This window comes from Delphinus delphis, chromosome 1 (assembly GCF_949987515.2).
Source record: "Delphinus delphis chromosome 1, mDelDel1.2, whole genome shotgun sequence".
Lineage (NCBI taxonomy): Eukaryota > Metazoa > Chordata > Mammalia > Artiodactyla > Delphinidae > Delphinus > Delphinus delphis.
The window spans coordinates 35,338,868-35,353,863 of record NC_082683.1 but is presented as its reverse complement, the minus strand read 5'-3'; the positions used below and the strand labels follow the sequence as shown (position 1 = coordinate 35,353,863).

General features: G+C 51.1%; 1 protein-coding gene across 5 annotated transcripts in view; it reads right to left on the bottom strand.

Annotated features, from left to right (window-relative positions):
* Positions 1–9,123: 9,123 nt before the first annotated feature.
* Positions 9,124–14,996, bottom strand: part of PTPRF (protein tyrosine phosphatase receptor type F) — a 183,784-nt gene continuing 177,911 nt past the window's right edge. For all 5 annotated transcript variants that reach the window (XM_060021003.1, XM_060020995.1, XM_060021022.1 and 2 more), the window contains 11 exons: positions 14,659–14,782; positions 14,313–14,488; positions 13,492–13,611; positions 13,020–13,174; positions 12,656–12,941; positions 12,377–12,555; positions 12,038–12,164; positions 11,741–11,866; positions 11,322–11,476; positions 11,100–11,235; positions 9,124–10,821 (listed from right to left, as the gene is read on the bottom strand). In XM_060021003.1, the coding sequence (XP_059876986.1) occupies positions 10,753–10,821; positions 11,100–11,235; positions 11,322–11,476; positions 11,741–11,866; positions 12,038–12,164; positions 12,377–12,555; positions 12,656–12,941; positions 13,020–13,174; positions 13,492–13,611; positions 14,313–14,488; positions 14,659–14,782 (1,653 nt within the window). In that variant the 3' untranslated portion in view covers positions 9,124–10,752. The remainder of the gene's footprint in view (positions 10,822–11,099; positions 11,236–11,321; positions 11,477–11,740; positions 11,867–12,037; positions 12,165–12,376; positions 12,556–12,655; positions 12,942–13,019; positions 13,175–13,491; positions 13,612–14,312; positions 14,489–14,658; positions 14,783–14,996) is intronic.

The window sequence follows — 14,996 nt, the reverse complement described above, 5'->3', positions numbered from 1 at the left end:
ACAAAGGATTAATCTCCAAAATATATAAACAGCTCATGCAGCTCAATATTAAAAAAACAAACAACCCAAGCAGAAAATAGGCAGAAGACCTAAATAGACATTTCTCCAAAGAAGACGTACAGATGGCCAAGAAGCACATGAAAAGCTGCTCAACATCACTAATTATTAGAGAAATGCAAATCAAAACTACAATGAGGTATCACCTCACACCAGTCAGAATGGGCATCATCAAAAAATCTACAAACAACAAATGCTGGAGAGGGTGTGGAGAAAAGGGAACCCTCTTGCACTGTTGGTGGGAATGTAAATTGATACAGCCACTATGGAGAACAGTATGGAGGTTCCTTAAAAAACTAAAAATAGAACTACCATATGACCTAGCAATCCCACTACTGGGCATATACCCAGAGAAAACCATAATTCAAAAAGACACATGCACCCCAATGTTCATTGCAGCACTATCTACAATAGCCAGGACATGGAAGCAACCTAAATGCCCATTGACAGATGAATGGATAAAGAAGATGTGGTACATATATACAATGGAATATTAGTCAGTCATAAAAAGGAACAAAATTGGGTCATCTGTGGAGATGTGGATGGAGCTAGAGACTGTCATACAGAGTGAAGTAAGTCAGAAAGAGAAAAACAAATATTGTATATTAACACATATATGTGGAACCTAGAAAAATGGTACAGATGAACCAGTATGCAGGGCAGAAATAGAGACACAGATGTAGAGAACAAACATATGGACACCAAGGGGAGTGGTGGTGGTGTGATGAATTGGGAGATTGGGATTGACATATAGACACAAATATGTATAAAATAGATAACTAATAAAAGCCTGCTGTGTAAAAAATAAATAAAATAAAATTCAAAAAAAAAGATTATTCCTTGGGAAATCTCCGTATGAGCCATCCTTACCATTAGTGTGGGGCATGGGGAGAAAAGCAGTTCATTAGGGAGAGAGTGGAGTTTGCTGCAATGGATGCAGACCCCTTCCTAGTTAAGGAGGTTGGGGGTGTGGGAAGACCTTCTAGGAGCTGACTCAGGGTGTGTACTCAGGGTAAAACTGAAAGGAAGGGCCTCGGAGGAGCTGGGAGTAGAGATTCTAAGGATGAGTATTCTGGCAGCCCAGCCATAATCCCACCCAAAAGATTTAATTCCTGCCTCAGGGCCAGGTCAAACTCCTCCCGTTTTATCCTTTTAGCAAACCTTCATTGAGTCCCTACTTTGGGTTGGGAGGCAAGTGAGACAGGGTCCTTGCCAGTGGAGGAGGCAGATGAATCAAACAATAATTATAATGTCAATTTGCATTTCATTTCTGCACCACAGCCTACATAGTATCTTTGGTATTTTTTTTCCTATCTTAGTATGTGAACAGCTGAAGAAGAAACAGTAATAATTTCAGCACAGTGCTGTGGTTACTGGACCAACAACACAGCTGGATGTGAGGCTGTCTGGCCGAGGGTGGGGGAGGTAGGGGCCAAAAGAGGATTCCTCAAGGACTTGTCCTGGGTGAGGTGTGCTAGGAAGGGCATCCACGCACGTGCGACCACAGCCTGGTGTGTTTGTCCACCACGGACACATCTTTATGAAAAAAGTACACGTCAGAGGGAGAGAAACTAGAAAATGCGTTTAAAACAGGGAGCATCAAGGGGCAGGCCCTGGGGCGATCTGGAGGGCCTCACCCATGTTTATGAGGGGCACGCTCCTGGGGCGTCCTCTGCCTTAGAGAGATACAACTCTTTTCCTCATCATCCTGCCAAGGAGCTGACTGCACCCCCCCAAAATATCCAGCCCCAGTCAGCAGCCCTGCTCCAGGTCAAAACCACCTGAGCCAGGGCAGAATGACAGAGCTGGTGGACACCTTAGGGAGGTCACTGAATCCCGGCCTCAAAATGTCCCGCCTCAATGCAGAGACCAAAGGCCGTGGGAATGTAGCCTCAACCTTCACGAATCTGACAACCCAATTGCGGAGCAACAGACCAGGCACCTATGCTACTGGGGCCCCTAATCATTCCTGGGCAGCCTGGGAAGGCTTCCTGGAAGAGGTGACATCCTGGGCCTCAGGAGGCCTGGGGCTAGAGGGCAGTCAGCGAGGTGGTGGGGTGAGAAGTTTCCAGGCAAAGGGAGGGCATGATGTGTGAAAAGAAAAGATGGGAGAGAGAGAGAACTAGGAACCTGAGGGAACTACACTACCACGTGGTTGGACCTTATTGCTCTGGAGTGACAGGATGCCAGATCCAGCAGGACCTTGTAGCCTTATAAGAAATTGGATTACATTTAGATGAGAACAAAATGGTTCTAAGGAGGGTTGACAGGATCAGATTTTCACTTCGGAAGATTTGCTGTTTGGAGAATGTATTGGAGGACCACCAAGGGAGAGGGCAGTAATCTGTCCTACCTGTGGGTGGAGGACCCCCATTTGTCCTGGAGTTTTCAGAACTTTTCCTGTCTATGACCTTCTCGGCCCCAACTGTTAGCATGGAAAAAAGTAGTATGGAGATTCCCTTTTTACAGCTGAGGTCCAGAAAGGCGTGTGTGTTGGGGTGCGGGTGGGGGATTGCTGCAAACAAACAAACAAACAAAAAACCCAAACAGAGAGCATCATCACCTGGAAAAATCACTGCTAACATTTTAGTGTATATCCTTGCCAGTGCTTCTCTAATTTACAAAGGCCTTAAGGAACTGTCAAAATACAAATCCTGATTCAGTAGGTCTGGGGTGGGGCCTGAGATTCAGTTTCTAAAATGCTCCCAGGTGATGCAGATACTGATGGTCTCCATATTCACTTGAGCAAGCCTGTATTTATGTGTGTGTGTATATTTGGGGTTGTTTCTAACTTTCCAGTATTATAAACAATGCAGCCATGAATCTTTGCCCAGAGATTTTTAAAATATTTGTACGGTCGTTTCCTTTATATACGTTCTTAGATGTGTATCACTGGGTCACAGGTAAAGTATATTTTAAGGCTTTTGATAGATATTCCAAATATTCCCCCCAAAGGGTAGAACCAGATTATATCCCCACTAGCAATATATGAGTGCTCAGATCCCCACATCATATTAACACATAACTTTTGCCAAATTGATAGTCGCACAATAGTACCTCAGTGTTCTTTCAATTTGCACTTTGATTAATAGAGAGACTGAGTATCTTCCCAAGTTTTACTGGAATTTGTGTATCTTCTTTTGTAAATTGCCTATTTGTGTCCATGCCCGTTTTCCTATTAGGGTGTTTACTTTTGTTCTTATTGATTTGAAAGCTTTGGATTTAACCCCTTGATTGTTACAAAGGTTTAGCATGGTGTGCTTAAGAAACCACGGTATTTAGGGGCTTCCCAGGTGTCCCAGCAATTAAGAATCCGCCTGCCAATGCAGGGGACATGGGTTCGAGCCCTGGTCCGGGAAGATCCCATATGCCACGGAGCAACTAAGCCCGTGCACCACAACTACTGAGCCTGCGCTCTAGAGCCTGCAAGCCACAACTACTGAGCCTGCATGCCACAACTACTGAAGCCCACGCCTAGAGCCCATGCTCCACAACGAGAGAAGCCACCGCAATGAGAAGTCCCTGCTCGCCACAACCAGAGAAAAGCCCACGCGCAACAACGAAGACTCAACGCAGCCAAAAATAAAAATAAATAAAATTAATAAATTTATAAAAAAGAAACCACGGTATTTAGATAAACCTCGAGTACAGGATTCAAGGAGAGATGAGCCAACTGTTTTTTTTTGTTTGTTTGTTTTTTTGCGGTACGTGGGCCTCTCACCGTTGTGGCCTCTCCCGTTGCGGAGCACAGGCTCCAGACGCGCAGGCTCAGCGGCCACGGCTCGTGGGCCCAGCCGCTCCACTGCGTGTGGGATCTTCCCGGACTGGGGCACGAACCCGTGTCGCCTGCATCGGCAGGCGGACTCTCAACCACTGCGCCACCAGGGAAGCCCGAGCCAACTGTTGAAGGAAAACATCACGGTCTAAAGTGCCAGGCTGTGGACCCTGGGGATGCTAAGAGGCTGCATTGTGTGCATTACAGCCCTCGTTCTAGAAACTGGGATGGCTGCACACATCAGACAGCATTTCCTCCCTCTCAGCAGGGCTGGATGAGCAAGTTTACTTCTGATCCCAAATTTTAGGCTTCATTTAGACTCCAACTAGCTTTTCTTTCTTTTACGTTAACATATATTCTTCAGATACATCGCTGTCAATTTTATCTGCAACCAAAATCGAGGATGGAATTTTCAAAAAATAATATCTAGTGGAAGAAAAACAGGGGACTAGCACTAATTAATTTTAACAGAAAAATATAATGATGGGGGACTGTATTCGGTAGGAAAACAAAGCCACAAAAGTTAAATGAGTAGTTCTGGCTTTGACTAGACAGACAGATGAATGAAACAGACTTGAGGCCCAGAAGTAGATTCTGTACTTATAATAACTTCATATGTGATTAAAAAGGAGGCATTACAAATCAGTACAGGGAGAAAGGTGATCTAAACAAATAATTATTGGGGGGAAAAATCAGTTTAGATACTCACATTAACCATACACCGAAGTATTTTCAAACATAAAAATTCCAAAGATAGTAAGCAGATGAACTCAGATTGATGGAGAAATCAGGGCTGAGAAAACCACAGCCCAAGATCCTTGAGTCAGGGGTCATTCTTCCCAAGAGAAGCCTGGACTGGGTTTAAGTTCAGAATTTACAAATAAAAAATCGAAGTGGGAGACCAGGCAAACATCAGGGTAACCTGATAAAGAAACCCATTAGCAAAACATCAACAGTGTCATAGAAGCCTCCTCCTTCAACAACTGTTTCATTCAGAACTAGAAACAGTATCTTTAAAAGTTTCTGGGGACAATTTTTTTTTTTTTTTAATAAAGAAGCCCTTGCCAGAAAAAGTTAAAACTGAGAGTGAATGTAAGACAAAGATATTGTGAGGAATACAAAGATCAGAAAGTTTATAATCCTATGAGAAAAACTTTTGTGAGAGGTACTCCTCCAAAGTAAAGCAAAAGGCTCATGCTGTGTAAGAAACTGAGGCAGCTGAGTGCGCTCCAGGAGGGAAGGAAATAAAGAAAAAAGCAGAGAAAGACTGATTTGAAATTGAACCTATTTATAGGTTCTCGATGTTAGGATGAAAGACTTAATTATACTAACAGATCAGAAAATATTATAAGTCTTGACACTGTGAAATAAAAAATGGTACCTGGACGAGAGAGAATCAAGGAAAGTGAGCTAATGTTCTCGTTCTTCATAGAGGGTAATCAATAGATGCTGCTTAGGGTGATAAATCAGGAAATAAATGTTTAAATATATTGTTAAAGTAATGAGGGAGCCCCCAAAGAATTAAAAGTAATAATATATGTAACAAAATCAGGAGGAACAGGTGGGAGCTCACATAAATTGACCAAATTCCACAGGTTTTATTGAGGACTCACCAGGTATATCTACTAAAGGTGCAACTTTAGTTGAAGGTGCAACTCTTCAACTGTTTGAAGATGTACTGCTTACACCCGAAAAACTAACATCAGAAGCTCCAGGAGGGACTTCCCTGGTGGTCCAGCCGTTAAGACTTCACGCTCCCACTGCAGGCAGCCAGGGTTCAATCCCTGGTCAGGGAAATAGATCCCGCATGCTGCAACTAAAGATCCCACATGCTGCAACTAAGACCCGGTGCAGCCAAATAAATATTTAAGAAAAGAAAGAAAAAAAAAGAACTCCAGGAAATGAAACTGGAGTTGAGGGAAGAGGGAGGAAAGCATAACGTTTTTATTTTTTTTGAAAGCATATCTTTTGTATCCTTTAAGACTGTTTGAATTATTTTTATTAAAGAAGACGTGTGCATCCACTTTTTCTTTAATAAAAAACTATATTGATAACCATTTAAAAAATGATGGCACGTCTGTAACAGAAGAGTATGTAGCAGTTTAAAAAATGTTAAAAAAACTAACATGTTTAAGTCCCCAATATACTTAAATCAAAAGGGCAATTTGCAGAAATATATGAACAATACGACTATAGTTGTATAAAAAATAGTTTATATACATGTTTGCATATTCATAGAAAACACACAGAAGAATACAGACTAAATTGGGACTCCCTCCAGGGAGTTGGGGGGCAGGGAGAGGATGGGGACTTTAATGTTTTATACTTCTATGTGGAAGATTTTTGTTGTTTTCAAAAATGAATTATTGGTGGTACCATTTTAAAACTTTGTTCTATTAAAAATTAGAGTAATATTAATTCTTTACAGATTATTTGGAAAATTATGAAGAAAAAATATCGCCCGACCTCACAACTCTTGGTGTATTTCCTTCCAAATATATTTTTTCTCTGTGCATCTGACTCTGTCTCTAGCTATGGGCAAGTAGCAGTGGGGAAAGAGCCCTGGAGTCAGGCAGATCCACCAATTCCAGCTGGGAGCCTGGAGTAAGTTACTCAGCCCTCACGCACAGCTTCCGCATCCTGGTAAATGACAACTTCATCCTTCCAGTTGCTCAGGCTGAAACTGTGGGGTCAACCTTGACTCCTTTCTCTCATCCAGTCCAGAAGCAAATCCTCTTAGTTCTGCCTCTAAGACGGTACCAGTATCTGCTGGCCACTGCTCACCATGCCTGGATTTCCGCCGAAGTCCTCCCATTGGCCTACAAGCTGTCCCATTTCCTCTCCGACCTCATCTCCCGCTGCTCTCTCACGTCCTGCTCACAGTGTCATGGGCACACCCGCCTCAACCCATCAGGCACGTTCCCACCCAGGGCCTCCGCCCCAGGTGCTCCTTCAGCCTGGATGCTCATCTCGAAGATGTTTAGGCAAAATCCCTCACCAGCTTCAAGTCTTTCCTCAAATTCCATCTTTTCAATGATGCTTCCTCTGGCCACCCTGATTAGTAACAAAACCTTCCCCATGTGCCTGTTCTAGTTCCCCCCCACCTCGTGACACATCACTTTCTAACAAACTATATATACATTTATTATTTTTTGTGTGCATCATATTTCCTCCTGCTAGAGTATAAACATTACAAGGGCAGAAGTCTTTGCACTAAAGTGACTCACCCTTCCCAAAGGCTCAAGTATTTGTTGAATGAGTGGATGAGACCTGATTTTTCTCATCTACAAAATGGGCATAATAGGACCCACCCCACACATTGTTTTGAGGATTACATGAAAAATATGTATTTCAAATATCTTGCACAGCAGGGTCACCTACCCTCATTTAGGATGGCTCCTGAAAGAACTACTCAGGACCAGGTTAGCCACCTAGAGAGGTGTGGAGGGGGAGATGCTCCAGAATAGCTCATGGGAAGCTCTGGAGCTGAGAGAATGCTGAGGCAAGCATGAAGAGTTGACCAGGTCATGACTGGAAAGGCGGGGGCCCAGGGCGAGGAGGAATGGTTAAGGCTGCAGAGGCTGGGTCCTGCAGCCTCGGAAACCTGTGGAGTCTGGGCCGATTCTGAGGCCCTGGCAGGGTCTCCTCAGGACAGTGCCATGGTCACATCTGCCAACAGAATCATTTTGGTCGCAGTGCTGAGGATGGGCTGGCTGGAGCAAGGGCTGGGGGCAGGCAGACCAGGGAGCAGGCATGGCTGCAGGAGACGGTGGTCCTGGGAATGCAGAGGACGGAACAGGTGCAGAAGAGGCCAAATGGGCAGGGTTTGGTGATTAGTTGGATGTGGGGGTGAGGGAGGAAGGGATGCCTGATTGGGGACCGGTGGATGGGGAGCCTTGGAGGAGTGGGTTGGGAGGAGGGGGGTGGTGACAGCCAAGGGGAGGGGGGCAGACACCAGACGGCAGAAAGGGCAGGGACTCTGGAGCAGACATAACCAGGTGCGTGTGGGTCCCAGCACTGGCGCTTACCTGCCCTGTGGTCTGCCTGCTCGGTGCAGTTTGTATGCTGTTGCTCAAGTGATAATCTGATAGCTACCCTCACTTGCAAATGTTTAATGGCTCATTTTTTCATGAGGAAATATTTATTCAAATTTAATATCATCAAGTATGCAATGATGGTGTTGTTTTTCTTAACAAATAGACATATGCCCGGCAGTGAGCTAGGAGCTAGGGAAGCCAAGAAGAGCCCCGATCCCAGGCCTTGGTCACTCAGGGCCCCCAGGGAGACAGCTGGCAACACTAGAGTGCAGTGAGGGCCTCGAAGGAGGCGGCATAGCGCAGTACAGAGGCATGTCACCCAGCAGGGACACCTGCATCCCATTCTCAATCACCTCAAACCCATCAGCTGCCTCCAGCCTACCTCTGGCCTTATGTCTCCCTACCCGGATCATGTGCGTTCCTTGTAGTTTCTCGTATTTGTCGGTCTGTTTCATGCTTCCAAGACCTTGTACAAGTTGCTCTCTCCATTGGAAATGCTGTTCCCATCTTTTGAAAGTAGGCCTTACTCACCCTATGAAACACTCAGAAGCCAGCTTATGTCACCTCCTCCAGGAAGCCTTCCCTGATCCTGCCGCAGGGTGAGGTGCTGCCTCAGTGCACCCACAGCACCTCTGTGTTGGGCTCATCGTGGCACTCTCTCTAGTCTGGTCACTGCTGACTACATGTATTTTTCTTCCTCACTTGTTCTGGGTTTTGCTTGGCTTCTGTCCCCAGAAGTTCCATACGGTTTGACAACCTGGTAGGACTTATCTGATCACCAGTGGAGAGACCACTGCAGATGTTGCTGTGTGTCCAGGGGCCAGACGGCCACACTGTGTCCAGTACCCACATTGCAAGAATTATCCGAGTCCTCACTAACCAATTTCCATACCTTCTTGGCCTCCACTGCCACAGTGCCAGCCTTCTCCTTATGGCAGGGGAGGAAGAGAGGGAGGAGGTGACGGAAGGGGATGTGTGTGGTCTGGGGAGTCCTGGTACCCACCACGTGGCGACCCAGAACATGGCGGGGGTGAGGAGAGGCAGGGGGTGTGCTTCTGGCCCGGGGAGTCGCGGCCCATGGGAGGTGCTCCTTCCACGCACTGTGGCTCAGCCTTCAGGCTCCCATCAGAAAGTGGGCACCAGGCCAGGAGGCCGTCTTCTCACAGGTCCTCAGGACAGCCTCGCTGTCTCCTGAGGAGCAGGAAATCGGCAGAACCTACCCCTAGGGACTGGCTTAGAGAGCCCAGACTCCGCAAAGAGCCGAGACAGAGGCCCGGTTTGTAAGAAATCTGATTATTCAAATTTATTACCATCAAGAATTATGCAATGATGCTGTAGTTTTCTTAACAAATAGAAAACAGACTGTGTACAACAGTGAACTCTACAGCACTAGCATCCACAAGGTAAAAATGAATGTCTCATTCAACATTACCAACCCTGGATTGTTGATCCTGACCACCTACTTAGATCTGGGGACGTCTGCCTCGAGTCCCTCGGCTAAAACAGCTATGCACCCTTCCCGCCCCCACTTACCTACCTAGATAGTGCTGCCCAGAGGGAGAGGCGGCTCCCTGCCCCTCAGCAAGCCGAGATAATAAGGATTGAGTATAGTACCAGTAGTCTTGCCACATTGGTTTAGGAGGGCATCTTTGAAGGAGTGGAAAAGAGCGATTCTCAGGGGCTTTGAAAACAGCTGCAAACCAGGGAGGGGAGTCATCTGGCCCCTGCTCCGAGGACAGATGTGTGCTACGAGGCCCACTGGCATGCACCTGAAGGGCCAGCTGCACCCCTGCTTGGCCCAGAGGTGTGTGGGGCATGGCACACACCCTGACTGGTGCCCATCACCTTGGCCACACGGCCAGACCCACAGCCTACCAACACCACGCCATCCCACAATGCTGGGGACAAAAAGCAAGGCTCTGAGGACCCAGAGGGAATCCCAGGCACACGGAGCCACCTCCCCTTCTCAGGGGTTTGAAGCAGAGGCCAGGGGATGACTCTTTTTTTCTTGTGTTTTTTTTTGTTTGGATTTTTTTGTCTGTTTGTTTTTTGTCTTTGCTTTATCTTTAAACTTTGCAAACGATGGTGATGAGGAATGCCTTTCCAGGCTCCCCCAGACACGTCTGTGGTTCTGGGCTGTGAATGTTAAACACACACTGGAATAGACGACTGGGGATGAGTGCTTCCTACCTCCGCCCCGCCCACCACTGTCTATGGGGCCCAAAATAAGGCTCTTACGGAAAAACAAAACAGAAATTAAACCAAAAAAAGAAAACTGTTTCCCTGCATTTGGCTAAAACAGGATCTTGTCTGAAGGGCTGGAAGAGCAACTGGATCAGCGATGCCTCTGCGCAGGCTGGCGGCCCCAGCTCCACACACACGAGGAAGGCACACTCCATCCTTCAGCAGTGAAAGTCGTACCAAGAAAGGGTCCAGAGCGAATTCAAAAGAGAACACAAGCTACACCGCAACCCCATTCTGCAGTTAAGAATTTGTAAAAGGAAAAGTCAGAGGGAAGAGGCTAGAATCCCTGTCTACCCCACTTAAAGTATAAAAAAGGAGGCTTTGCTCCCATCCCCCCCACGAGAAGAAGCATGAGAAACGCGGCAGCGGAACAGAGAGCTCGCAGGGGCTCCGGGGCGGGCCTGGTGGACAGAGACGTGGCCTCAGTGCACGCCTGCCGGCCCACCCCCTCGCCCAGGGCAGTTCTGGGCTCTCCATTCGGTGTGGCAATGTTCCTGAAACGCTGTGATCCCGGTGGGCTGTGCTCTGCCAGCAGCAGCACCTGTGCAGGAGGGCTGGATGATGGTCGGTATGGCTCAGAGGAGCTGGGTCCCCTCCGGAGCCCCCAGGTGGGGGCAGCGGAGGAGAGGGGGGCGGTGGTTACGTTGCATAGTGGTCAAAGCTGCCGAGGTACTCCAGGGCCGCGCGGTAGCACAGCTGGTACTGGTCCTGCTGGGACAGGGGTCTGGTCAGCGCAGACCGCGATGGAGGATACCCCGACACGCAGCCCAGGGCACTCGCACTGCAGCCAGTGGGTCATGGACTTAGCCTCTGCCTCTGCTGGCCAGCAGCAGGGGCCAGATCCAGACATCTGCCCGGGCTTCCCCCTGCCACCCCCACTCTGCCCCTAGATCGTGTACCCGGATGGTACCCTGTGTACCATCACCATCCTTCCCCAGCACGTGTCTGTGAGGAGCTGGCTTTGGCATGGCCAGTGGCCTGCATACCTCCGTCTGCACCATGGCTGGGCGCTGTGTGCGCAGGGTCTTCACGGTCTGGAACATGTCGACCACGCCCTCGTAGCGCATCCGCTCCAGGACGATGCTCAGCGTGATGAACACCCCGGTGCGGCCGACACCGGCACTGCCCAGGGACAGTGCTGGGTCAGGGCTCCTGCCCCCGAACCCCCAACCCCCCACACGCCCAGACCTCCATGGGGTCGGCCCCACCTGCAGTGCACCGTGATGGGCCCATCCTGCCCGAACTGCTCCTTGGTCTTGTGCACCTGCCCGATGAAGTCGATGAAGCCCTCGCCCGTCTTGGGCACGCCCTGCTCTGGCCAGTCTGTGAACTGGAACTGCCGGATCGTCCTCGACTGCCCATCCTGGGAGAGGTGGCAGAGGCCGGGGTCAGGGCTGGAGCTTCAGGCGGCAGCCCCCCAGGGCAGGCGGACAGTGCGGTAGCACAGGTAAGCACCCTGAGGTCGTTACACCGAGGCCACCCTGGGAAATGGGCTTGCACGCCCACAGCTCACCTTCGATTCTTGCAGCCGGAGCTGGGGCACCACAAAGGCAGCCCCACCACAGGGGCTCTGGCAGCGTTACAGACAAGCTTTCGTACAAATATACACACTCCCCTGTCCACTCACCCTGGCATCTGTGACCTTGAATTCACGCAGGATATACTGGGGCATGTTGTACTCAGCCATCGGGTCAACGACAAAGTACTGGTAGCGAGCAGAGCGCTCCGCGGGCCAGTACTGGTGGCACTTTTCCTGTGGACAGAGGGCCCGGCCCCAGGGTCAGGTGGGGAAGAAGTGGGGAGGGGAGCTCCGGGTTTCAGAGGATTCGGGGGCAGGATGCCACAGGTGGTGATAATGGGGTCTGAGGCTGACAGGGCCGGGAGAGGAAGGACACGATAGAGAAGGGGTGGCTGGCGTGCTCACCCTGCCCATCTCCCGAAGCCTGGTAAGCATGACGATGATGGTGGAGTTGTGCTCCCACAGCATGCGCCAGAAGTCCTCGGTGCTCTCCGCCAGAGGCCCCTGCGTGGCGATGTAGGCCTTCTGCTGTCTGGGGTGGACATAAGACTGGACATGCTGGAGGTGCTGCTGTCCCCCGAGTCTCCCCATGGCTGCCTAGTCCCTTGGGGCCCCGGTCAGATCACCCCTCCTCCAGGAAGCCCACCCTGGTCTTCCAGGCTGGCCCTACTCTGTTGCGCCCCCAGCCGGCCAGGAGCAGGCCTGGCTACCGTGGGCGCGGTGGGCAGTCACAAGCGTGCTGACCTATAGCCATCCAGAAAGCTGGCATTGATGTAGTCGGAGCCCTCCACGCCGCGGATGGGTTGCAGACACACACGGGTCAGTTCGTAGGGCATGATGTTCACCAGGCGGTTCTTGAACTTGTTGCAGGGCAGGTTGGCGCTGATGAAGCGGGATGTGTGGGCCTTGGAGCTGGCCAGCAACTAGCGAGAGGGAGAGGCTGGTCAGGCCTGGCTTCCTGAAGGACTGTCCCCGGGACCCAGTCCAGGCCCTGGAGCCAGGCAGGCCCAGCCCTGAGCCCACCTTGAACTCCAGCTCCATGGCAGTCACACTTTCCCCAGGAGGCACTTGGCCCAGCTTCTGGATGTGGGCATAGAGGTTGCGAGCGGGCACCTCCGTGTGTCCACACGTGGCAGCCTCCAGCAGTGCCTCATGGATGAACACGTACTGGTCCTCGGTCTGCACCATGTAGTTGCGCTGCGACCGCATGCACGTCACATGGCCGTAGATGTCCACCGTCTTCTCATGCTTCATCCGCTCCAGCATGGCGTCGATGACGATGAAGCAGCCCGTGCGGCCCACGCCCGCACTGCAGGACACGGACTCAGCCTGGGCAGGGGCCCACCCCGCCTCTGCCCCACCCCCCGGTGGCGTGGCACTCCCTCACCTGCAATGCACCACCATGGGCCCGGCGTCCAGCGGGTTGCAGGCCTTGACCCGCCGCAGGAAGGCCAGGATGGGGGTCGGGTACTCGGGAACTCCGTGGTCTGGCCAGGCCATGAACTGGAACTGACGCAGCTCCCGCTTCTCACTGGAGCCACTCTGGGGAGGAGAGCGGGGAGAGACGGTGTGACCAGGGAGTGTACCCTCTACAGACTCAGGGCAGGATGCCCCAATGCTGAGGCCAGACCCCGGCTTTCCAACGGGACTCAGAAGCCACACGGGGCAGCCTGAAGGAGCTCGGGTGCTGCTTCCATCCATGCCGCCCATGGCACCGGCTGTCATGGTGCGCTCACACCTCCAAGCCCCGACCTCCAACACCGGGCTCCCACTCGCCCCCTTCCCCGCCAGCGCACCATGTTCAGACCATTGTCCTCATAGGTCCCGGCCGGGGGACAAGCACGGGGGCAGGACCATACCTTGTGGAGCGCAAAGGTGCGCACGGTGTAGGTGGCCAGCTCCACTGTGTCCAGCAGGGTCACCTGGATGAGGCCGTAGGTCTCGGTGCCACGGGGTGGCCAGTACTGATCGCACTTCACCTGCAGAGGGACAGCAGGGCAGGGTGCAAGGGTGTTTGGAGGTACCCAAAGGCTCAGGCGGGCAGAAGCAGGGTGGGAGGTCTAGCCCTCAGCCCCGAGCTCTCAGATCCATTATGCCACCCCTCACCAAACCCTATCGTGGTCTCACGATACGCCTCCACCCCTGCCCTCACCAGGGGAACGAGGGACGTAATTGAAAATTGTTTATTCGTGACCAGATTTCACCAGGCACATTTTCTGCCAAATTTACCCATAACGTTTATGCACCATTTTCAAGCTCTGTAAATTTCACGTTCCAGTCAACGCTTTGCTGTGCATAAACAGATAACAGCGGCTCTTTCCACTAATTAACTTAGGAGACGTGTTAATGCCCCAGCTACACTCCAGCATCTGGGGAACACGCGAACATCTCAGAAACATGCCAGCAACTGGGGAGCATATTAACATTCTTGGAAAACGACAGCATCTGGGGCAACATATTAACATGCTGGGAACCCACTAGTATATGGGGAACATGCCACATCCCAGGAACGTCCAGCAGCTGGGACACGAAGACACCCCAGGAAAACAACAGCACTTGGCAAGTCCCTTGAGGAGCTTCTTCCCACAGGGATGGGAAAAGGTGTCTGAAGTCTCCTGCTGGCTGAGTAGCCACTGCCACCCCCCTCCCCCGCCCTGGGCAGGGCTCTGCACAGCCTTACCCGGGACTTTTCCTCCAGCCGTGTCATCATGACCACAGTGGCTGTACGCTGCTCCCACACCATCCTCCAGAAATCGCCCATGGTCTCAGGCAGCGGGCCCTGCGTGGCAATGTAGGCATTCTGCTTGCGGTAGCCATCGATGTAGTTGGCGTTGATGTAGTCACTCCCCGGGACACCTATGAACAGGCAGGAAGGGACATGGGAGAGCATTACCCTGGGGCCTCCAACCCAGTCCCTCCACACCTCCTCGGTGCACCCTGGGACCTTTGGGCCTCTCCTGGAGGATGAAACGTCACCCAGCGAGGAGGAGATCAAGGGGATGGGAGGGGGCCCGCCCTCGGCTCACCATCAATGGAGGTAAGGATGACTCGAGAGTGGTCGTAGGCAATGACGTTGGCGTAGCGGTTCTTGGGCTTGTTCACCTCCAGGTTTGAATTCTCCCACGTGAACTGCTGTCCAGGGTCAATTGACTGCAGGGAATGGAGGAGGCAGGTGGAGTGGGGCAAGAGCTGACTACCTAGTGCCTCCAGGGAGACCCAGCCTTCCAGGTGGTGTCCACATCCGGCCTTCACTCCCGGTTCACAGCCAGCCGCTCTACTGCATGGTGCCGGTGAAGGCTGAGCACCAGCGCCCCTGGCCACGGAGCGAAGAGGCTGGCACGGCACCAATCAGCAAGGCGATGGA